At 54.2% G+C, this 22,709-nt stretch overlaps 1 protein-coding gene across 1 annotated transcript in view; it reads left to right on the top strand.

Annotated features, from left to right (window-relative positions):
- The window catches only part of LOC138742039 (mucin-2-like), a 198,115-nt gene that overhangs the window by 5,735 nt on the left and 169,671 nt on the right, over window positions 1-22,709 (top strand). The window contains exon 3 of the mRNA XM_069896231.1: window positions 1,012-1,104. Coding sequence (XP_069752332.1) covers window positions 1,012-1,104 — 93 coding nt within the window. The remainder of the gene's footprint in view (window positions 1-1,011; window positions 1,105-22,709) is intronic.

Below are 22,709 nucleotides of genomic sequence, written 5' to 3'. Positions count from 1 at the left end.
TTCTCTCCCACCCAGTCCTCTGCAAGGATTCCATTCCCTTCTCTTGCACCCAGTCCCCTGCAAGGATTCCCTCCCCTTTCTCTCCCACCCAGACCCTTGCAAGGGTTCAATCTCCCCTTCTCTCCCACCCATGCCCCTGCAAGGATTCCCTCCCACCCAGTCCTCTGCAAGGATTCCATTCCCTTCTCTTGCACCCAGTCCCCTGCAAGGATTCCCTCCACTTCTCTCCCACCCAGTCCCCTGCAAGTGTTGCATCCCAACCAGTCCCCTGCAAGGATTCCATCCCCTTCCCTCCCACCCAGTCCCCTGCAAGGATTCCGTCCCATTTCCCCCCCCCCCCCCAGTCCCCTACAAGGATTCCCTCCCCTTTCTCTCCCACCCAGTCCCTTGCAAGGGTTCAATCCCCCCTTCGGTTCCACCCAATCCCCTGCAAGGATTCCCTCCACTTCTCTCCACCCAGTCTCCTGCAAGAGTTCCCTCCCACCCAGTCCCCTGCAAGGATTCCATCCCCTTCTCTCCCACCCAGTCCCCTGCAAGGATTCCGTCCCATTCACCCCCACGCAGTCCCCTGCAAGGATTCCCTCCCCTTTCTCTCCCAACCAGTCCCTTGCAAGGGTTCCATCCCCCCTTCTCTCCCACCCAGTCCCCTGCAAGGATTCCCTCCCCTTCTATACTGCCCAGTCCCAGCAAGGATTCCATCCCCTTCCCTCCCACACAGGCCCCTGCAAGGATTCCATTCCCTTCTCTTGCACCCAGTCCCCTGCAAGGATTCCCTCCCCTTCTCTCACGCCCAGTCCCCTGCAAGGATTCCCTCCCACCCAGTCCCCTGCAAGGATTCTTTCCCCTTCTCTCCCAGCCGGTCCCCTGTAAGGATGCCCTCGCTTTCTATCCCACCCAGTCCCTTGCAAGGATTCCCTCCCTTTCTCTCCCACCCAGTCCCCTGCAAGGATTCGCTCCCCCTTCTCTCCCACCCAGTCCCCTGTAAGGATTGCCTCCCCCCTTCTCTCCCAGCCGGTCCCCTGCAAGAATGCCCTCGACTTCTCTCCCACCCAGATTGGGGATAAAGAAGATAGAAATAGGAGAATAAGGAAAATGTTGGATGTTGTAGGAATCTTGTCTGGTAAAGAGTTGAAAATAAGAAAACAGAAATGGAAAAGGAGGAAAGGTAATGATGGAAAAACGGAAAGAGAAGATAAACAAAATATAAAATGGCTACGCTGAACTATATAACTCTAAATATTAATGGAATACATAACCAAATTAAAAGGAAGAAACTACTAAATTTACTGAAAAAGGAAAAAATAGATATAGCATTTGTCCAAGAAACACATTTAACTGAATTGGAGCACAAGAAATTAAAGAGAGATTGGGTAGGACATGTAACAGCAGCATCGTATAATTCAAAAGCAAGAGGAGTGGCTATATTAATTAGCAAAAATGTGCCATTTAAAATAGAAGAGGAAATAATAGATCCAGCAGGGAGATATGTTATGATAAAATGTCAGATATATTCAGAGCTTTGGAATCTACTTAATATATATTCACCTAACGAAGAAGATCAAAAGTTTATGCAAGATATCTTTTTGAAGGTAGCTAATACGCAAGGGAACATACTAATAGGAGGGGATTTCAATCTGAATTTGGATCCAAATATGGATAAAACGGGGAAAAAAATTAACAGGAAGAACAAAGTAACCAAATTTATAATTAAATCAATGCAAGAAATGAAACTTGTGGACATATGGAGGAAACAAAACCCAAAAGAAAAGGAATACTCATACTACTCGACTAGACATAAAACATACTCAAGGATAGACCTATTCCTGTTATCAGCCCACATACAAGGGAGAGTTAGGAAAACGGAATATAAAGCTAGACTATTATCGGACCACTCACCCCTGTTATTGGCAATAGAGCTAGAAGACATCCCTCCAAGAATGTATAGATGGAGATTAAACCCCATGCTACTTAAAAGACAGGATTTTAGAGAATTTATTGAAAAACAATTAAAAATGTACTTTGAAGTAAATACGGAATCAGTGGAAGATAAGTTTATACTATGGGACGCAATGAAAGCATTCATTAGAGGGCAAATAATAAGTTATGCAACCAAGATGAAGAAGGACTATAATCAGGAAACAGAGCAGTTGGAAAGGGAAATAATAAACATAGAAAAAAAATTAGCAATAAAGGAAGATACAACCAAAAGAAGAGAATTGGCGGATAAAAAAATAAAATATGAAACATTACAAACATATAAGGTGGAGAAAAATATAATGAAGACAAAACAGAAATATTATGAACTAGGGGAAAAAACACACAAAATCCTAGCATGGCAGCTTAAGACAGAGCAAACTAAGAAAATGGTATTGGCAACAAGGAAAAAAGACAAACAAATTACATATAATCCAAAAGAAATTAAGGAAAACTTCAGAGAATTCTATGAACAATTATACCGAACCGAAAACGAAGGGAAAGAAGGGAAAATAGATGAATTTTTGACTAAAATTGAACTACCAAAACTACAAATAGAGGAACAAAATAAATTAACAGAACCATTTGGAACAGTAGAAATACAAGAGATAATAAAAAATTTACCAAATAATAAGACACCAGGAGAGGATGGACTCCCAATAGAATTCTACAAAACATTTAAAGACCTAATAATACCGCCCCTCCTGGATGTAATCAACCAGATTGATGAGACACAAAACTTACCAGATTCATGTAAAACAGCAATAATTACAGTGATACTAAAACAAGGGAAAGATCCACTCTCACCAGCGTCATATAGACCAATATCTTTGCTAAACACAGATTATAAGATAATAGCTAAACTATTAGCGAACAGATTAGCAGAACAGGTACCGAAAATGGTAAATTTAGACCAAACTGGATTTATCAAAAAAAGACGCACAACAGACAATATTTGTAAATTTATTAACTTAATTCATGCAGTAGAAGGAAATAAAGCACCGGCAGTAGCAGTTGCTTTAGACGCAGAGAAGGCCTTCGACAGAGTAGAATGGAATTACTTGTTCAAAGTATTGCAAAAATTCAGTTTACCGGAGAAGTATATTAATTGGATTAAAGCATTATATAAGGGACCGTTAGCGAAAGTGACAGTAAATGGACATGTATCAAAGCAATTTAACTTAAGCAGGTCAACGCGGCAGGGATGCCCACTATCACCATTATTGTTTGCACTAGCTATAGAACCACTAGCAGAATCGATAAGAAGAGATAATAATATAAAAGGAATAAAAATAAAAGACAGGGAATATAAAATCAGTCTGTTTGCGGATGATGTGATAGTGTACTTAACAGAACCAGAACTATCAATAAAAGAACTATATAAGAAATTGAAGGAATATGGAGAAGTGTCGGGATACAAGATAAACGTAAATAAAAGTGAAGCAATGCCTATGAATAACGCGGATTTCTCAAAATTTAAGGAGGAATCCCCATTCAGATGGCAAACGCAGGCAATAAGATACCTAGGTGTGCAAATAAACAAAAATCTAGGCCAATTATATAAACTCAATTACAATCCACTAATGAAAAAATTACAGGACGATTTAGAGCATTGGAAAGAGCTACCACTAACACTGATAGGAAGGATAAACTGTATTAAAATGAACATTTTTCCAAGGATACTATACTTATTTCAGGCATTGCCAATACAACTGACAGAAAAATTCTTCAAAGAGTTAAAGAAAATAATAAGGAGATTTTTATGGAGAGGGGGGAAACCTAGGATAGCACTAGACAAATTAACAGAATGGTATAAACAAGGAGGCTTACAATTGCCAAACTTCAAAAATTATTATAGAGCCGCACAATTAAGGTACCTATCAGATTTTTATCAAACAAGGGAAAAACCAGACTGGACGAGACTAGAATTAGATAAAATAGGGGAAAAGATACCTGAACACATATTATATAAATGGGATGAAAAATTGGTACAACATAGAACTTCTCCAGTATTACACCATCTCCTCAATATATGGAAGAAGATTCATGTAGAAAGAAATAAAATAAATTACCAAATACCAAAACTAATATTAACGCAAAATAAGCTACTCCCTTTTACAATAGACAACCTTGCCTTTAGAAAATGGGAAAAAAAAGGGATTAAAAGAATAGAAAATTGTTTTTCAGGAAGTAGATTCTTATCCTTTGAACAAATGAGAGATAAGTACAATATAACGGGAGATACAGCGCTGGCATATTACCAACTGAGATCCTACTTGAAAGATAAATTAGGAAGCAACTTGAGTTTACCAGAGGGAAGTAACCTTGAATATGTGATTACAGATACAATGTTAATCAAAAGATTTATAAAAAATATGTATATTAAACTGCAAGAAAAGGAAAATGAGGAAACAAATGGTAAAACTAAACAAAAATGGGAACAAGATTTAAATATAAAGATAAAAAAGGAAACATGGGAGAAGTTATGCTCTGGAACGATGAGAAATACAATAAATACGAGGCTGCGTATGATACAATATAATTGGTTACACAGACTATACATTACACCGCAAAAGTTAAATAAATGGGACCCAACAGTATCTGATAGATGTTTTCGATGTAAAAAAGAAAGGGGAACAACAATTCATGCAATCTGGACATGTGAGAGAGTAGAAAAATTTTGGGATGATCTCAATCAGATATTAAATAAAATAACAGAAAACAATATACCAAAGAATCCAGAGATCTTTCTCCTAAGTAACATAAAAAATAAAGAATTTGGAATTGACTTGGAGGATGCACAAAAAAGATTTGTTAAGATAGCCCTAGCTGTAGCAAAAAAATGTATTATGTCAACCTGGAAATTGGAAGATAATTTGAAAATACAACAATGGTATATAGAAATGAATAAATGTATTCCATTAGAAAAAATAACATATAGTTTAAGAAATAATATTGAAATATTCGAACAAGTATGGGAGCCTTACATTAAATACAATAGCGAAAACCTACCGGGAACAAGCATTACCTAAGTTGATGGAAGGAGAAGAGAAGAAAAGAATGGACTCAGTAGAATTTCTGGTGTATTTTTGTTGAATGACAACATTGTCTAACTGAATTAATGCAACCTAGATTGTATAACTAAAATGGATGAGAGGGGGGGGGGGATGGGGGGGTGGCTTGGGAGGAGGGAGGGGGGAGGGAGAAAAAGTCACTGTAAATGTGTGGAAAAGAAAAAGTGTATATCATGGCTATTGTGATTTATGGTGTGAAAAATAAAAAATTTAAAAAAAAAAAAAAAGAGACTTCTCTCCCACCCAGTCCCTTGCAAGGATTCCCTCCCTTTCTCTCCCACCCAGTCACCTGCAAGGATTCCATCCCCTTCCCTCCCACCCATGCCCCTGCAAGGATTCCCTCCCCTTCTCTCCCACCCATTGCCCTGGAAGGATTACATTCCCTTCTCTTGCACCCAGTCCCATGCAAGGATTCCCTCCACTTCTCTCCCGCCCAGTCCCCTGCAAGAATTCCCTCCCACCCATTCCCCTGGAAGGATTCCATTCCCTTCTCTTGCACCCAGTCCCCTGCAAGGATTCCTTCTACTTCTCTACCGCCAAGTCCCCAGCAAGGATTCCCTCCCCCATTCTCTCCCAGCCAGTCCCCTGCAAGGATTCCCTCCCCTTCTCTCCCGCCCAGTCAAATGAAAGGATTCCCTCCCCCTTCCCTCCCACCCTGTCCCCTGCAAGGATTCCCTCCCCTTGTGTCCCACCCAGTCCCCTGCAAGGATTCCATCCCCTTCTCTCCCATCCAGTACCCTGCAAGGATTCCCTCCCCTTCTCGCCCACCCAGTCCCCTGCAAGGACTCCATTCCCTTCTCTTGCTCCCAGTCCCCTGCAAGGATTTCCTCCCCTTCTCTCCCACCCAGTCCCCTGCAAGGATTCCCTCCTTCTACTCTTGCACCCAGTCCCCTGCAAGGATTCGATCCCCCCCTCTTTCCCACCCAGTCCCCTGCAAGGATTTCCTCCCCCTTCTCTCCCGCCCAGTCCACTGCAAGGATTCCCTCCCCTTCTCTCCCGCCCAGTCCAATGAAAGGATTCCCTCCCCCTTCCCTCCCACCCTGTCCCCTGCAAGGATTCCCTCCCCTTGTGTCCCACCCAGTCCCCTGCAAGGATTCCATCCCCTTCTCTCCCATCCAGTACCCTGCAAGGATTCCCTCCCTTTCTCGCCCACCCAGTCCCCTGCAAGGACTCCATTCCCTTCTCTCCCAGCCGGTCCCCTGCAAGGATTCCCTCCCCTTGTGTCCCACCCAGTCCCCTGCAAGGATTCCATCCCCTTCTCTCCCACCCAGTCCCCTGCAAGGACTCCCTCCCCTTCTTTCTCACCCAGTCCCCTGCAAGGATTCCCTCCCACCTAGTCACCTGCAAAGATTCCATTCCCTTCTCTTGCACCCAGTCCCCTGCAAGGATTCCCTCCCACTCAGTCCCCTGCAAGGATTCCATCCCCTTCTCTCCCGCCCAGTCCCCTGCAAGGATTCCCTCCCGCTACTCTCCTACCCAGTCCCATGCAAGGATTCCCTCCCACCCAATCCCCTGCAAGAATTCCATTCTCTTCTCTTCCACCCAGTCCCCAGCAAGGACTCGCTCCCCTACTCTCCTGCCCAGTCCACTGCAAGGATTCCCTCCCATGCAGCCCCCTGCAAGGATTCCATCCCCTTCTCACCCGCCCAGTCCCATAAAAGGATTTTCTCCCCCTTCTCTCCCACCCAGTTCCCTGAAAGGACTCCCTCCCCTTCTTTCTCACCCAATCCCTGCAATGATTCCGTCCCCTTCACTCCCTCCCAGTCCCCTACAAGGATTCCATCCCTTTCCCTTCTACCCAGTCCTTTGCAAGGATACCCCCGCCTTCCCTCCCACCCAGTCCCCTGCAAGGATTCCTGCGCGTTCTCTCCCACACAGTTCCCGGGGAGGATTCCCTCCTATTCCCCCCCACCCATTCCCCTGCAAGGATTCCCTCCCCTTTCTCTCCCACCCAGACCCTTGCAAGGGTTCAATCTCCCCTTCTCTCCCACCCATGCCCCTGCAAGGATTCCCTCCCACCCAGTCCTCTGCAAGGATTCCATTCCCTTCTCTTGCACCCAGTCCCCTGCAAGGATTCCCTCCCACCCAGTCCCCTGCAAGGATTCTTTCCCCTTCTCTCCCACCCAGTCCCCTGAAAGGACTCCCTCCCCTTCTTTCTCACCCAATCCCTGCAATGATTCCGTCCCCTTCACTCCCTCCCAGTCCCCTACAAGGAACCATCCCTTTACCTCCCACCCAGTCCCTTGCAAGGATACCCCCGCCTTCCCTCCCACCCAGTCCCCTGCAAGGATTCCTGCGCGTTCTCTCCCACACAGTCCCCGGGGAGGATTCCCTCCCATTCCCCCCCACCCATTCCCCTGCAAGGATTCCCTCCCCTTTCTCTCCCACCCAGACCCTTGCAAGGGTTCAATCTCCCCTTCTCTCCCACCCAGTCCCCTGCAAGGATTCCCTCCCCTTCTATCCTGCCTAGTCCCAGCAAGGATTCCATCACCGTCTCTCCCACACAGGCCCCTGCAAAGATTCCATTCCCTTCTCTTGCACCCAGTCCCCTGCAAGGATTCCCTCCCCTTCTCTCACACCCAGTCCCCTGCAAGGATTCCCTCCCACCCAGTCCCCTGCAAGGATTCTTTCCCCTTCTCTCCCACCCAGTCCCCTGCAAGGATTCCATCCCCTTTCTCTCCCACCCAGTCCCTTGCAAGGGTTCCATCTACCCTTCTCTCCCAGCCAGTCCCCTGCAATGATTCCCTCCCCATCTATCCCGCCCAGTCCCGGCAAGGATTCCCTCCCACCCAGTTCCCTGCAAGGATTCCCTCCCCTTTCTCTCCCACCCAGACCCTTGCAAGGGTTCCATCTCCCCTTCTCTCCCACCCAGTCCCCTGCAAGGATTCCCTCCCCTTCTATCCAGCCCAGTCCCAGCAAGGATTCCATCCCCTTCCCTCCCACACAGGCCCCTGCACGGATTCCATTCCCTTCTCTTGCACCCAGTCCCCTGCAAGGATTCCCTCCCCTTCTCTCACGCCCAGTCCCCTGCAAGTATTCCCTCCCACCCAGTCCCCTGCAAGGATTCTTTCCCCTTCTCACCCAGCCGGACCCCTGCAAGAATGCCCTCGCCTTCTCTCCCACCCAGTCCCTTGCAAGGATTCCCTCCCTTTCTCTCCCACCCAGTCCCCTGCAAGGATCCCATCCCCTTCCCTCCCACCCATGCCCCTGCAAGGATTCCATTCCCTTCTCTTGCACCCAGTCCCCTGCAAGGATTCCCTCCCCTTCTCTCACGCCCAGTCCCCTGCAAGGATTCCCTCCCACCCAGTCCCCTGCAAGGATTCCATTCCCTTCTCTTGCACCCAGTCCCCTGCAAGGATTCCCTCCACTTCTCTCCCACCCAGTCCCCTGCAAGCGTTGCATCCCAACGAGTCCCATGCAAGGATTCCATCCCCTTCCCTACCACCCAGTCCCCTGCAAGGATTCCGTACCATTTCCCCCCCCAGTCCCCTACAAGGATTCCCTCCCCTTTCTCTCCCACCCAGTCCCTTGCAAGGGTTCCATCCCCCCTTCTGTCCCACCCAATCCCCTGCAAGGATTCCCTCCACTTCTCTCCCCCAAGTCCCCTGCAAGAGTTCCCTCCCACCCTGTCCCCTGCAAGGATTCCATCCCCTTCTCTCCCACCCAGTCCCATGCAAAGATTTTGTCCCATTCCCCCCCACCCAGTCCCCTGCAAGGATTCCCTCCCCTTTCTCTCCCACCCAGTCCCTTGCAAGGGTTCCATCCCCCCTTCTCTCCCACCCAGTCCCCTGTAAGGATTCCCTCCCAACCAGTCCACTGCAAGGATTCGCTCCCGATCTCTCCCACCCAGTCCCCTGCAAGGATTCCCTGCACTTCTCTCCCGCCCAGTCCTCTGCAAGGATTTCCTCCCGCTCAGTCCCCTGCAAGGATTCCCTCCCCATTCTCTCCCACTCAGTCCCCTGCAACGATTCCCTTCCCTCTTCTCTCCCAGCCAGTCCCCTGCAAGGATTAACTCCCCTTCTACCCCGCCAATCCCTGCAAGCATTCCCTCCCACCCAGTCCCTTGAAAGGGTTCCATCCCCCCTTCTCTCCCACCAAGTCCCCGGCAAGGATTCCCTCCACTTCTCTCCCGCCCAGTCCCCTGCAAGGATTCCTTCCACTTCTCTCCCGCCCAGTCCCCAGCAAGGATTCCCTCCACCCTTCTCTCCCAGCCAGTCCCCTGCAAGGATTCCCTCCCCTTCTCTCCCGCCCAGTCCAATGAAAGGATTCCCACCCCCTTCCCTCCCACCCTGTTCCCTGCAAGGATTCCCTCCCCTTGTGTCCCACCCAGTCCCCTGCAAGGATTCCCTCCTCTTTTCTCCAGCCCAGTACCCTGCAAGGATTCCTTTCCCTTCTCTTGCACCCAGTCCCCAGCAAGGATTCCCACCCCTTTTCTCCCCCCCAGTCCCCTGCAAGAATTCCCTCCCACCCAGTCCCCTGCAAGGATTCCATCCCCTTCTCTCCTGCCCAGTCCAATGAAAGGATTCCCTCCACCTTCTCTCCCACCCTGTCCCCTACAAGGATTCCCTCCCCTTCTCTCCCACCCAGTCCCCTGCAAGGATTCCGTCCCATTCCCTCCCACCCAGTCCCTGCAAGGATTCCCTCCCATCCAGTCCCCTGCAAGGATTCCATTCCCTTCTCTTGCACCAAGTCCCCTGCAAGGATTCCCTCCACTTCACTCCCGCCCAGTCCACTGCAAGGATTCCCTCCCACAAAGTCCCCTGCAAGGATTCCTTCCACTTCACTCCCGCCCAGTCCGCTGCAAGGATTCCCTCCCACCCGGTCCCCTGCAAGAATTCCCTCCCCCTTATCTCCCACCCTGTTCCCTGCAAGGATTCCCACCCCTTCTCTCCCACCCAGTCCCCTGCAAGGATTCTCCTCCACTTTACTCCCGCCCAGTCCGCTGCAAGGATTCCCTCCCACCCAGTTCCCTGCAAGGATTCCCTCCCCTTCTCTCCCACCCAGTCCCCTGCAAGGATTCGCTCCCCTTCTCTCCCACCCAGTCCCCTGCAAAGATTCCATCCCCTTTCCTCCCACCCAGTCCCCTGCAAGGATTCACTCCCTTTCTCTCCACCCAGTCCACTGCAAGTTTTTCATCCCCTTCCCTTCCACCCAGTCCCCTGCAATGATTCCATTCCCTTCTCTTGCACCCAGTCCCCTGCAAGGATTCCCTCCACTTCACTCCCGCCCAGTCCCCTGCAAGGATTCCCTCCCACCCAGTCGCCTTCAAGGATTCCATCCCCTTCCCTCCCACCCAGTCCCCTCTAAGGATTCCCTCCCATTCCCTCCCACCCAGTCCCCTGCATGGATTCCCTCCCCTTCCTCTCCAACCAAGTCCATGTAAGTATTCCCTCCCACCCAGTCACCTGCAAGGATTCCATTCCCTTCTCTTGCACCCAGTCCCCTGCAAGGATTCCCTCCCCTTTCTCTCCCACCCAGTCCCCTGCAAGGATTCCCTCAACTTCTCTCCCGCCCAGTCCCCTGCAAGGATTCCCTCCCACCCAGTCGCCTTAAAGGATTCCATCCCCTTGCCTCCCACCCAGTCCCCTGTAAGGATTCCCTCCCATTCCCTCCCACCCAGTCCCCTGCAAGGATTCCCTCCCCTTTCTCTCCAACCAAGTCCCTGTAAGTATTCCCTCCCACCCAGTCACCTGCAAGGATTCCATTCCCTTCTCTTGCACCTAGTCCCCTGCAAGGATTCCCTCCCCTTTCTCTCCCACCCAGTCCCCTGCAAGGGTTCCATCCCCCCTTCTCTCCCACCCAGTCCCCTGCAAGGATTCCCTTCTCTTCTCTCCCACCCATTCCCTTGGAAGGATTCCATTCTCTTCTCTTGCACCCAGTCCCCTGCAAGGACTCCCTCCACTTCTCTCCCGCCCAGTCCCCTGCAAGTGTTCCCTCCCACCCAGTCCCCTGCAAGGATTCCCTCCACTTCTTTCCCGACCAGCCCCCTGCAAGGATTCCTTCCCACCCATTCCCCTGGAAGGATTCCATTCCCTTCTCTTGCACCCAGTCCCCTGCAAGGACTCCCTCCACTTCTCTCCCGCCCAGTCCCCTGCAAGTGTTCCCTCCCACCCAGTCCCCTGCAAGGATTCCATCCCCTTCCCTCCAACCCAGTCCCCTCCAAGGATTCCCTTCCCTTTCTCTCCCACCCAGTCCCTTGCAAGGGTTTCATACCCCCTTCTCTCCCACCCAGTCCCCTGCAAGGATTCCCTCCCATTCTATCTCAATCAGTCCCTGCAAGGATTCCCTCCCTCCCAGTCCCCTGCAAAGATTCATTTCCCTTCTCTTGCACCCAGTCCCCTGCTAGAATTCCCTCCACTTCTCTCACGCTCAGTCCCCTGCAAGGATTCCCTCCCACCCAGTCCCCTGTAAGGATTCCCTCCCCCTTCTCTCCAACTCAGTCCACTGCAAGGATTCCCTCCCCCCTTCTCTCCCAGCCAGTCCCCTGCAAGGATTCCCTCCCCTTCTCTCGCACCCAGTCCCTTGGAAGAATTCCCTCCCTTTCTCTCCCACCCAGTCCCCTGCAAAGATTCCATCCCCTTCCCTCCCATCCAGTCCCCTGCAAGGATTCCCTTCTCTTCTCTCCCACTCATTCCCTTGGAAGGATTTCATTCTCTTCTCTTTCACCCAGTCCCCTGCAAGGATTCCCTCCACTTCTTTCCCACCCAGTCCCCTGCAAGGATTCCCTGCACTTATCTCCCGCCCAGTCCCCTGCAAGGATTCCCTCCCACCCAGTCTCCTGCAAGGATTCTGTCCCATTCCCCCCACCCAGTCCCCTGCAAGGATTCCCTCCCCTTTCTCTCCCACCCAGTCCCTTGCAAGGGTTCCATCCCCCCTTCTCCCCCACCCAATCCCTTGGAAGGATTCCCTCCACTTCTATCTCGCCCAGTCCCTACAAGGATTCCCTCCCACCCAGTCCCCTGCAAGGATTCCATTCCCTTCTCTTGCACCCAGTCCCCTGCAAGGATTCCCTCCAATTCTCTCCCGCCCAGTCCCCTGCAATGATTCCCTCCCACCCAGTCCCCTGCAAGGACTCCCTCCCCCTTGTTTCCCACTCAGTCCCCTGCAAGGATTCCCTCCCCCCTTCTCTCCCAGCCAGACCCCTGCAAGGATTCCATTCCCTTCTCTTGCACCCAGTCCCCTGCAAGGATTCCCTCCACTTCTCTCCCGCCCTGTCCCCTGCAAGTGTTCCCTCCCACCCAGTCCCCTCCAAGGATTCCCTCCCGTTTCTCTCCCACCCAGTCCCTTGCCAGGGTTCCATCTCCCCTTCTCTCCCACCCAGTCCCCTGCAAGGATTCCCTTCTCTTCTCTCCCACTCATTCCCTTGGAAGGATTTCATTCTCTTCTCTTGCACCCAGTCCCCTGCAAGGATTCCCTCCACTTCTTTCCCACCCAGCCCCCTGCAAGGATTCCTTCCCACCCATTCCCCTGGAAGGATTCCATTCCCTTCTCTTGCACCCAGTCCCCTGCAAGGACTCCCTCCACTTCTCTCCCACCCAGTCCCCTGCAAGTGTTCCCTCCCACCCAGTCACCTGCAAGGATTCCATCCCCTTCTCTTGCACCTAGTCCCCTGCAAGGATTCCCTCCCCTTTCTCTCCCACCCAGTCCCCTGCAAGGGTTCCATCCCCCCTTCTCTCCCACCCAGTCCCCTGCAAGGATTCCCTTCTCTTCTCTCCCACCCATTCCCTTGGAAGGATTCCATTCTCTTCTCTTGCACCCAGTCCCCTGCAAGGACTCCCTCCACTTCTCTCCCGCCCAGTCCCCTGCAAGTGTTCCCTCCCACCCAGTCCCCTGCAAGGATTCCCTCCACTTCTTTCCCGACCAGCCCCCTGCAAGGATTCCTTCCCACCCATTCCCCTGGAAGGATTCCATTCCCTTCTCTTGCACCCAGTCCCCTGCAAGGACTCCCTCCACTTCTCTCCCGCCCAGTCCCCTGCAAGTGTTCCCTCCCACCCAGTCCCCTGCAAGGATTCCATCCCCTTCCCTCCCACCCAGTCCCCTCCAAGGATTCCCTTCCCTTTCTCTCCCACCCAGTCCCTTGCAAGGGTTTCATACCCCCTTCTCTCCCACCCAGTCCCCTGCAAGGATTCCCTCCCAGTCTATCTCATCCAGTCCCTGCAAGGATTCCCTCCCTCCCAGTCCCCTGCAAAGATTCATTTCCCTTCTCTTGCACCCAGTCCCCTGCTAGAATTCCCTCCACTTCTCTCACGCTCAGTCCCCTGCAAGGATTCCCTCCCACCCAGTCCCCTGTAAGGATTCCCTCCCCCTTCTCTCCCACTCAGTCCACTGCAAGGATTCCCTCCCCCCTTCTCTCCCAGCCAGTCCCCTGCAAGGATTCCCTCCCCTTCTCTCGCACCCAGTCCCTTGGAAGAATTCCCTCCCTTTCTCTCCCACCCAGTCCCCTGCAAAGATTCCATCCCGTTCCCTCCCACCCAGTCCCCTGCAAGTGTTCCCTCCCACCCAGTCCCCTGCAAGGATTCCATCCCCTTCCCTCCCACCCAGTCCCCTCCAAGGATTCCCTTCCCTTTCTCTCCCACCCAGTCCCTTGCAAGGGTTTCATACCCCCTTCTCTCCCACCCAGTCCCCTGCAAGGATTCCCTCCCAGTCTATCTCATCCAGTCCCTGCAAGGATTCCCTCCCTCCCAGTCCCCTGTAAGGATTCCCTCCCCCTTCTCTCCCACTCAGTCCACTGCAAGGATTCCCTCCCCCCTTCTCTCCCAGCCAGTCCCCTGCAAGGATTCCCTCCCCTTCTCTCGCACCCAGTCCCTTGGAAGAATTCCCTCCCTTTCTCTCCCACCCAGTCCCCTGCAAAGATTCCATCCCGTTCCCTCCCACCCAGTCCCCTGCAAGGATTCCCTTCTCTTCTCTCCCACTCATTCCCTTGGAAGGATTTCATTCTCTTCTCTTTCACCCAGTCCCCTGCAAGGATTCCCTCCACTTCTTTCCCACCCAGTCCCCTGCAAGGATTCCCTCCCACCCATTCCACTGGAAGTATTCCATTCCCTTCTCTTGCTCCCAGTCCCCTGCAAGGATTCCCTGCACTTCTCTCCCGCCCAGTCCCCTGCAAGGATTCCCTCCCACCCAGTCCCCTGCAAGGATTCCCTCGTCTTCTCTCCCGCCCAGTCCCCTGCAAGTGTTCCCTCCCACCCAGTCTCCTGCAAGGATTCTGTCCCATTCCCCCCACCCAGTCCCCTGCAAGGATTCCCTCCCCTTTCTCTCCCACCCAGTCCCTTGCAAGGGTTCCATCCCCCCTTCTCCCCCACCCAATCCCTTAGAAGGATTCCCTCCCCTTCTATCTCGCCCAGTCCCTACAAGGATTCCCTCCCACCCAGTCCCCTGCAAGGATTCCATTCCCTTCTCTTGCACCCAGTCCCCTGCAAGGATTCCCTCCAATTCTCTCCCGCCCAGTCCCCTGCAATGATTCCCTCCCACCCAGTCCCCTGCAAGGACTCCCTCCCCCTTGTTTCCCACTCAGTCCCCTGGAAGGATTCCCTCCCCCCTTCTCTCCCAGCCAGACCCCTGCAAGGATTCCATTCCCTTCTCTTGCACCCAGTCCCCTGCAAGGATTCCCTCCACTTCTCTCCCGCCCTGTCCCCTGCAAGTGTTCCCTCCCACCCAGTCCCCTCCAAGGATTCCCTCCCGTTTCTCTCCCACCCAGTCCCTTGCCAGGGTTCCCTTCTCTTCTCTCCCACTCATTCCCTTGGAAGGATTTCATTCTCTTCTCTTGCACCCAGTCCCCTGCAAGGATTCCCTCCACTTCTTTCCCACCCAGCCCCCTGAAAGGATTCCTTCCCACCCATTCCCCTGGAAGGATTCCATTCCCTTCTCTTGCACCCAGTCCCCTGCAAGGACTCCCTCCACTTCTCTCCCACCCAGTCCCCTGCAAGTGTTCCCTCCCACCCAGTCCCCTGCAAGGATTCCATCCCCTTCTCTCCCACCCAGTCCCCTGCAAGAATTCCCTCCCGCCCAGTCCCCTGCATGGATTCCATCCCCTTCTTCTCCTGCCCAGTCCAATGAAAGGATTCCCTCCCCTTCTCTCCCACCCATTCCCTTGGAAGGATTCCATTCTCTCATGCCCAGTTTACTGCAAGGATTCCCACCCCCTTCTCTCCAACCCAGTCTCCTGCAAGGATTCCCTCCCTTTCTCTCCCGCCCAGTCCCTTGCAAGGGTTCCCTCACCCCTTCTCTCCCACCCAATCCCCTTCAAGGATTCCCTCCACTTCTCTCCCGCCTAGTCCCCTGCAAGGATTTCCTCCCACACAGTCCCCTGCAAGGATTTCCTCCCCCCTTCCCTTGCACCCAGTCCCCTGCAAGGATTCCCTCCTCTTCTCTCCAGCCCAGTCCCCTGCAAGGATTTCCTCCCACCCAGTCCCCTGCAAGGATTTCCTCCCACCCAGTGCCCTGCAAGGATTCCCTCCCCTTCTATCTCGTTCAGTCCCTGCAAGGATTCCCTCCCTCCCAGTCCCCTGCAAAGATTCATTTCCCTTCTCTTGCACCCAGTCCCCTGCTAGAATTCCCTCCACTTCTCTCACGCTCAGTCCCCTGCAAGGATTCCCTCCCACCCAGTCCCCTGCAAGGATTCCCTCCCCCTTCTCTCCCACTCAGTCCCCTGCAAGGATTCCCTCCCCCCTTCTCTCCCAGCCAGTCCCCTGCAAGGATTCCCTCTCCTTCTCTCGCACCCAGTCCCTTGCAAGAATTCCCTCCCTTTCTCTCCCACCCAGTCCCCTGCAAAGATTCCATCCCCTTCGCTCCCACCCAGTCCCTTGCAAGGATTCCCTTCTCTTCTCTCCCACTCATTCCCTTGGAAGGATTTCATTCTCTTCTCTTTCACCCAGTCCCCTGCAAGGATTCCCTCCACTTCTCTCCCGCCTAGTCCCCTGCAAGGATTCCCTCCCACCCAGTCCCCTGCAAGGATTCCCTCCTCTTCTCTCCCGCCCAGTCCCCTCCAAGTATTCCCTCCCACCCAGTCCCTTGCAAGGATTCCGTCCCTTTCTCTCCCACCCAGTCCCCTGCAAGGATTCCATCCCCTTCCCTCTAACCCAGTCCCCTGCAAGGATTCCCTCCCCTTCTCTCCTAACCAAGCCCCATGAAAGGATTCCCTCCCCCTTCTCTTGCACCCAGTCCCCTGCAAGGATTCCCACCACTTCTCTCCCGCCCAGTCACCTGCAAGGATTCCCTCCCCTCTCTCCAACTCAGTACCCTGCAAGAATCCCTCCCCTTCTCTCCCACCCTGTCCCCAGCAAGGATTCCATCACTCTTCGCTCCCACCCAGTCCCCTGCAAGGAATCCCTCGCCTTCCCTCCCACCCAGTCCCCTGCAAGGATTCCATTCCTTTATCTCCCACCCAGTCCCCTGCAAGGATTCCCACCCTTTCTCTCCCACCCAGTCCCTTGCAAGGGTCCCATCCCCCCTTCTCTCCCACCCAGTCCCCTGCAAGGATTCCATCCTCTTCCTTCCCACCCAGTCCCCTGCAAGGATTCTGTCCCATTCCCTCCCACCCAGTCCCTGCAAAGATTCCCTCCCACCCAGTCCCCTGCAAGGATTCCATTCCCTTCTCTTGCATCAAGTCCCCTGCAAGGATTCCCTCCACTTCACTCCCGCCCAGTCCGCTGCAAGGATTCCCTCCCACCCAGTCCCCTGCAAGGATTCCCTCCCCCTTCTCTCCCACCCTGTCCCCTGCAAGGATTCCCTCCCCTTCTCTCCCACCCAGTCCCCTGCAAGAATTCCCTCCACTTCACTCCCGCCCAGTCCGCTGCAAGGATTCCCTCCCACCCAGTCCCCTGCAAGGATTCGCTCCCCTTCTCTCCCACCCAGTCCCCTGCAAGGATTCGCTCCCCTTATCTCCCACCCAGTCCCCTGCAATGATTCCATCCCCTTTCCTCCCACCCAGTCCCCTGCAAGGATTCACTCCCTTTCTCTCCCACCCAATCCCCTGCAAGTTTTTCATCACCTTCCCTTCCACCCAGTCCCCTGCAATGATTCCATTCCCTTCTCTTGCACCCAGTCCCCTGCAAGGTTTCCCTCCCCTTCTCTCCCGCCCAGTCCCCTGCAAGGATTCCCTCCCACCCAGTCGCCTTCAAGGATTCCATCCCCTTCCCTCCCACCCAGTCCCCTGCAAGGATTCCCTCCCATTCCCTCCCACCCAGTCCCCTGCAAGGATTCCCTCCCCTTTCTCTCCCACCCAGTCCCTGTAAGTATTCCCTCCCACCCAGTCACCTACAAGGATTCCATTCCCTTTTCTTGCACCAAGTCCCCTGTAAGGATTCCCTCCACTTCTATCTCGCCCAGTCCACTGCAAGGATTGCCTCCCACCCAGTCCCCTGCAAGGATTCCATCCCCCTTCTCTGGCACCCAGTCCCCTGCAAGGATTCCCTCCTCTACTTTCCCGCCCAGTCCCCTGCAAGTGTTCCCTCCCACCCAGTCCCCTGCAAGGATTGCCTCCCCTTCTCTCCCACCCAGTCTCCTGCAAGGATTCCCTCCCTTTCTCTCCCACCCAGTCCCCTGCAAGTTTTCCATCCCCTTCCCTCCCACCCAGTCCCCTGCAAGGATTCCATTCCCTTCTCTCCCAGCCAGTCCCCTGCAAATTTACCATCCCCTTCCCTCCCACCCAGTCCCCTGCACGTATTCCATTCCCTTCTCTTGCACCCAGTCCCCTGTAAGGATTCCCTCCACTTCTCTCCCGCCCAGTCCGCTGCAAGGATTCCCTCCCACCCAGTCCCCTGCAAGGATTCCAATCCCTTCTCTTGCACCCAGTCCCCTGTAAGGATTCCCGCCACTGCTCTCCCGCCTAGTCCGCTGCAAGGATTCCCTCCCACCCAGTCCCCTGCAAGGATTCCCTCCACCTTCTCTTGCACCCAGTCCCCTGCAAGGATTCCCTCCCCTTCTCTCCCGCCCAGTCCCCTGCAAGGATTCCCTCCCACCGAGTCCCCAGCAAGGATTCCATTCCCTTCTCTTGCACCCAGTCCCCAGCAAGGATTCCCACCCGTTTTCTCCCACCCAGTCCCCTGCAAGAATTCCCTCCCACCCAGTCCCCTGCAAGGATTCCATCCCCTTCTCTCCTGCCCAGTCAAATGAAAGGATTCCCTCCACCTTCTCTCCCACCCTATCCCCTACAAGGATTCCCTCCCCTTCTCTCCCACCCAGTCCCCTGCAAGGATTCCGTCCCATTCCCTCCCACCCAGTCCCTGCAAAGTTTCCCTCCCATCCAGTCCCCTGCAAGGATTCCATTCCCTTCTCTTGCACCCAGTCCCCGGCAAGGATTCCCACCCCTTTTCTCCCACCCAGTCCCCTGCAAGAATTCCCTCCCACCCAGTCCCCTGCAAGGATTCCATCCCCTTCTCTCCTGCCCAGTCCAATGAAAGGATTCCCTCCACCTTCTCTCCCACCCTATCCCCTACAAGGATTCCCTCCCCTTCTCTCCCACCCAGTCCCCTGCAAGGATTCCGTCCCATTCCCTCCCACCCAGTCCCTGCAAAGTTTCCCTCCCATCCAGTCCCCTGCAAGGATTCCATTCCCTTCTCTTGTACCAAGTCCCCTGCAAGGATTCCCTCCCCCTTATCTCCCACCCTGTTCCCCTGCAAGGATTCGCTCCCCTTCTCTCCCACCCAGTCCGCTGCAAGGATTCCCTCCCACCCAGTTCGCTGCAAGGATTCCCTACCCTTCTCTCCCACCCAGTCCCCTGCAAGGATTCGCTCCCCTTCTCTCCCACCCAGTCCCCTGCAAGGATTCCATCCCCTTTCCTCCCACCCAGTCCCCTGCAAGTTTTTCATCCCCTTCCCTTCCACCCAGTCCCCTGCAATGTTTCCATTCCCTTCTCTTGCACCCAGTCCCCTGCAAGGATTCCCTCCCCTTCTCTCCCACCCTGTTCCCTACAAGGATTCCCTCCCCTTCTCTCCCACCCAGTCCCCTGCAAGGATTCCCTCCTCTTCTCTCCAGCCCAGTACCCTGCAAGGATTCCTTTCCCTTCTCTTGCACCCAGTCCCCGGCAAGGATTCCCACCCCTTTTCTCCCCCCCAGTCCCCTGCAAGAATTCCCTCCCACCCAGTCCCCTGCAAGGATTCCATCCCCTTCTCTCCTGCCCAGTCCAATGAAAGGATTCCCTCCACCTTCTGTCCCACCCTGTCCCCTACAAGGATTCCCTCCCCTTCTCTCCCACCCAGTCCCCTGCAAGGATTCCGTCCCATTCCCTCCCACCCAGTCCCTGCAAGGATTCCCTCCCATCCAGTCCCCTGCAAGGATTCCATTCCCTTCTCTTGCACCAAGTCCCCTGCAAGGATTCCCTCCACTTCACTCCCGCCCAGTCCACTGCAAGGATTCCCTCCCACAAAGTACCCTGCAAGGATTCCTTCCACTTCACTCCTGCCCAGTCCGCTGCAAGGATTCCCTCCCACCCAGTCCCCTGCAAGGATTCCCTCCCCCTTATCTCCCACCCTGTTCCCTGCAAGGATTCCCACCCCTTCTCTCCCACCCAGTCCCCTGCAAGGATTCTCCTCCACTTTACTCCCGCCCAGTCCGCTGCAAGGATTCCCTCCCACCCAGTTCCCTGCAAGGATTCCCTCCCCTTCTCTCCCACCCAGTCCCCTGCAAGGATTCACTCCCCTTCTCTCCCACCCAGTCCCCTGCAAAGATTCCATCCCCTTTCCTCCCACCCATTCCCCTGCAAGGATTCACTCCCTTTCTCTCCCACCCAGTCCCCTGCAAGTTTTTCATCCCCTTTCCTTCCACCCAGTCCCCTGCAATGATTCCATTCCCTTCTCTTGCACCCAGTCCCCTGCAAGGATTCCCTCCACTTCACTCCCGCCCAGTCCCCTGCAAGGATTCCCTCCCACCCAGTCGCCTTAAATGATTCCATCCCCTTCCCTCCCACCCAGTCCCCTGTAAGGATTCCCTCCCATTCCCTCCCACCCAGTCCCCTGCAAGGATTCCCTCCCCTTTCTCTCCAACCAAGTCCCTGTAAGAATTCCCTCCCACCCAGTCACCTGCAAGGATTCCATTCCCTTCTCTTGCACCCAGTCCCCTGCAAGGATTCCCTCCCCTTTCTCTCCCACCCAGTCCCCTGCAAGGATTCCCCCAACTTCTCTCCCGCCCAGTCCCCTTCAAGGATTCCCTCCCACCCAGTCGCCTTAAAGGATTCCATCCCCTTGCCTCCCACCCAGTCCCCTGTAAGGATTCCCTCCCATTCCCTCCCACCCAGTCCCCTGCAAGGATTCCCTCCCCTTTCTCTCCAACCATGTCCCTGTAAGTATTCCCTCCCACCCAGTACCTGCAAGGATTCCATTCCCTTCTCTTGCACCTAGTCCCCTGCAAGGATTCCCTCCCCTTTCTCTCCCACCCAGTACCCTGCAAGTATTCCCTTCTCTTCTCTCCCACCCATTCCCTTGGAAGGATTCCATTCTCTTCTCTTGCACCCAGTCCCCTGCAAGGACTCCCTCCACTTCTCTCCCGCCCAGTCCCCTGCAAGTGTTCCCTCCCACCCAGTCCCCTGCAAGGATTCCCTCCACTTCTTTCCCGACCAGCCCCCTGCAAGGATTCCTTCCCACCCATTCCCCTGCAAGGATTCCATTCCCTTCTCTTGCACCCAGTCCCCTGCAAGGATTCCCTCCACTTCTCTCCCGCCCTGTCCCCTGCAAGTGTTCCCTCCCACCCAGTCCCCTCCAAGGATTCCCTCCAGTTTCTCTCCCACCCAGTCCCTTGCCAGGGTTCCATCTCCCCTTCTCTCCCACCCAGTCCCCTGCAAGGATTCCCTTCTCTTCTCTCCCACTCATTCCCTTGGAAGGATTTCATTCTCTTCTCTTGCACCCAGTCCCCTGCAAGGATTCCCTCCACCTCTTTACCACCCAGCCCCCTGCAAGGATTCCTTCCCACCCATTCCCCTGGAAGGATTCCATTCCCTTCTCTTGCACCCAGTCCCCTGCAAGGACTCCCTCCACTTCTCTCCCACCCAGTCCCCTGCAAGTGTTCCCTCCCACCCAGTCACCTGCAAGGATTCCATCCCCTTCTCTTGCACCTAGTCCCCTGCAAGTATTCCCTTCTCTTCTCTCCCACCCATTCCCTTGGAAGGATTCCATTCTCTTCTCTTGCACCCAGTCCCCTGCAAGGACTCCCTCCACTTCTCTCCCGCCCAGTCCCCTGCAAGTGTTCCCTCCCACCCAGTCCCCTGCAAGGATTCCCTCCACTTCTTTCCCGACCAGCCCCCTGCAAGGATTCCTTCCCACCCATTCCCCTGCAAGGATTCCATTCCCTTCTCTTGCACCCAGTCCCCTGCAAGGATTCCCTCCACTTCTCTCCCGCCCTGTCCCCTGCAAGTGTTCCCTCCCACCCAGTCCCCTCCAAGGATTCCCTCCCGTTTCTCTCCCACCCAGTCCCTTGCCAGGGTTCCATCTCCCCTTCTCTCCCACCCAGTCCCCTGCAAGGATTCCCTTCTCTTCTCTCCCACTCATTCCCTTGGAAGGATTTCATTCTCTTCTCTTGCACCCAGTCCCCTGCAAGGATTCCCTCCACCTCTTTACCACCCAGCCCCCTGCAAGGATTCCTTCCCACCCATTCCCCTGGAAGGATTCCATTCCCTTCTCTTGCACCCAGTCCCCTGCAAGGACTCCCTCCACTTCTCTCCCACCCAGTCCCCTGCAAGTGTTCCCTCCCACCCAGTCACCTGCAAGGATTCCATCCCCTTCTCTTGCACCTAGTCCCCTGCAAGGATTCCCTCCCCTTTCTCTCCCACCCAGTCCCCTGCAAGGGTTCCATCCCCCCTTCTCTCCCACCCAGTCCCCTGCAAGGATTCCCTTCTCTTCTCTCCCACCCATTCCCTTGGAAGGATTCCATTCTCTTCTCTTGCACCCAGTCCCCTGCAAGGACTCCCTCCACTTCTTTCCCGACCAGCCCCCTGCAAGGATTCCTTCCCACCCATTCCCCTGGAAGGATTCCATTCCCTTCTCTTGCACCCAGTCCCCTGCAAGGACTCCCTCCACTTCTCTCCCGCCCAGTCCCCTGCAAGTGTTCCCTCCCACCCAGTCCCCTGCAAGGATTCCATCCCCTTCCCTCCCACCCAGTCCCCTCCAAGGATTCCCTTCCCTTTCTCTCCCACCCAGTCCCTTGCAAGGGTTTCATACCCCCTTCTCTCCCACCCAGTCCCCTGCAAGGATTCCCTCCCAGTCTATCTCATCCAGTCCCTGCAAGGATTCCCTCCCTCACAGTCCCCTGCAAAGATTCATTTCCCTTCTCTTGCACCCAGTCCCCTGCTAGAATTCCCTCCACTTCTCTCACGCTCAGTCCCCTGCAAGGATTCCCTCCCCCCTTCTCTCCCAGCCAGACCCCTGCAAGGATTCCATTCCCTTCTCTTGCACCCAGTCCCCTGCAAGGATTCCCTCCACTTCTCTCCCGCCCTGTCCCCTGCAAGTGTTCCCTCCCACCCAGTCCCCTCCAAGGATTCCCTCCCGTTTCTCTCCCACCCAGTCCCTTGCCAGGGTTCCATCTCCACTTCTCTCCCACCCAGTCCCCTGCAAGGATTCCCTTCTCTTCTCTCCCACTCATTCCCTTGGAAGGATTTCATTCTCTTCTCTTGCACCCAGTCCCCTGCAAGGATTCCCTCCACTTCTTTCCCACCCAGCCCCCTGCAAGGATTCC

The sequence above is a fragment of the Narcine bancroftii genome, chromosome 8 (genome assembly GCF_036971445.1).
Source record: "Narcine bancroftii isolate sNarBan1 chromosome 8, sNarBan1.hap1, whole genome shotgun sequence".
In the NCBI taxonomy this organism is placed as follows: domain Eukaryota; kingdom Metazoa; phylum Chordata; class Chondrichthyes; order Torpediniformes; family Narcinidae; genus Narcine; species Narcine bancroftii.
This window is presented reverse-complemented; position numbering and strand designations above follow the sequence as displayed.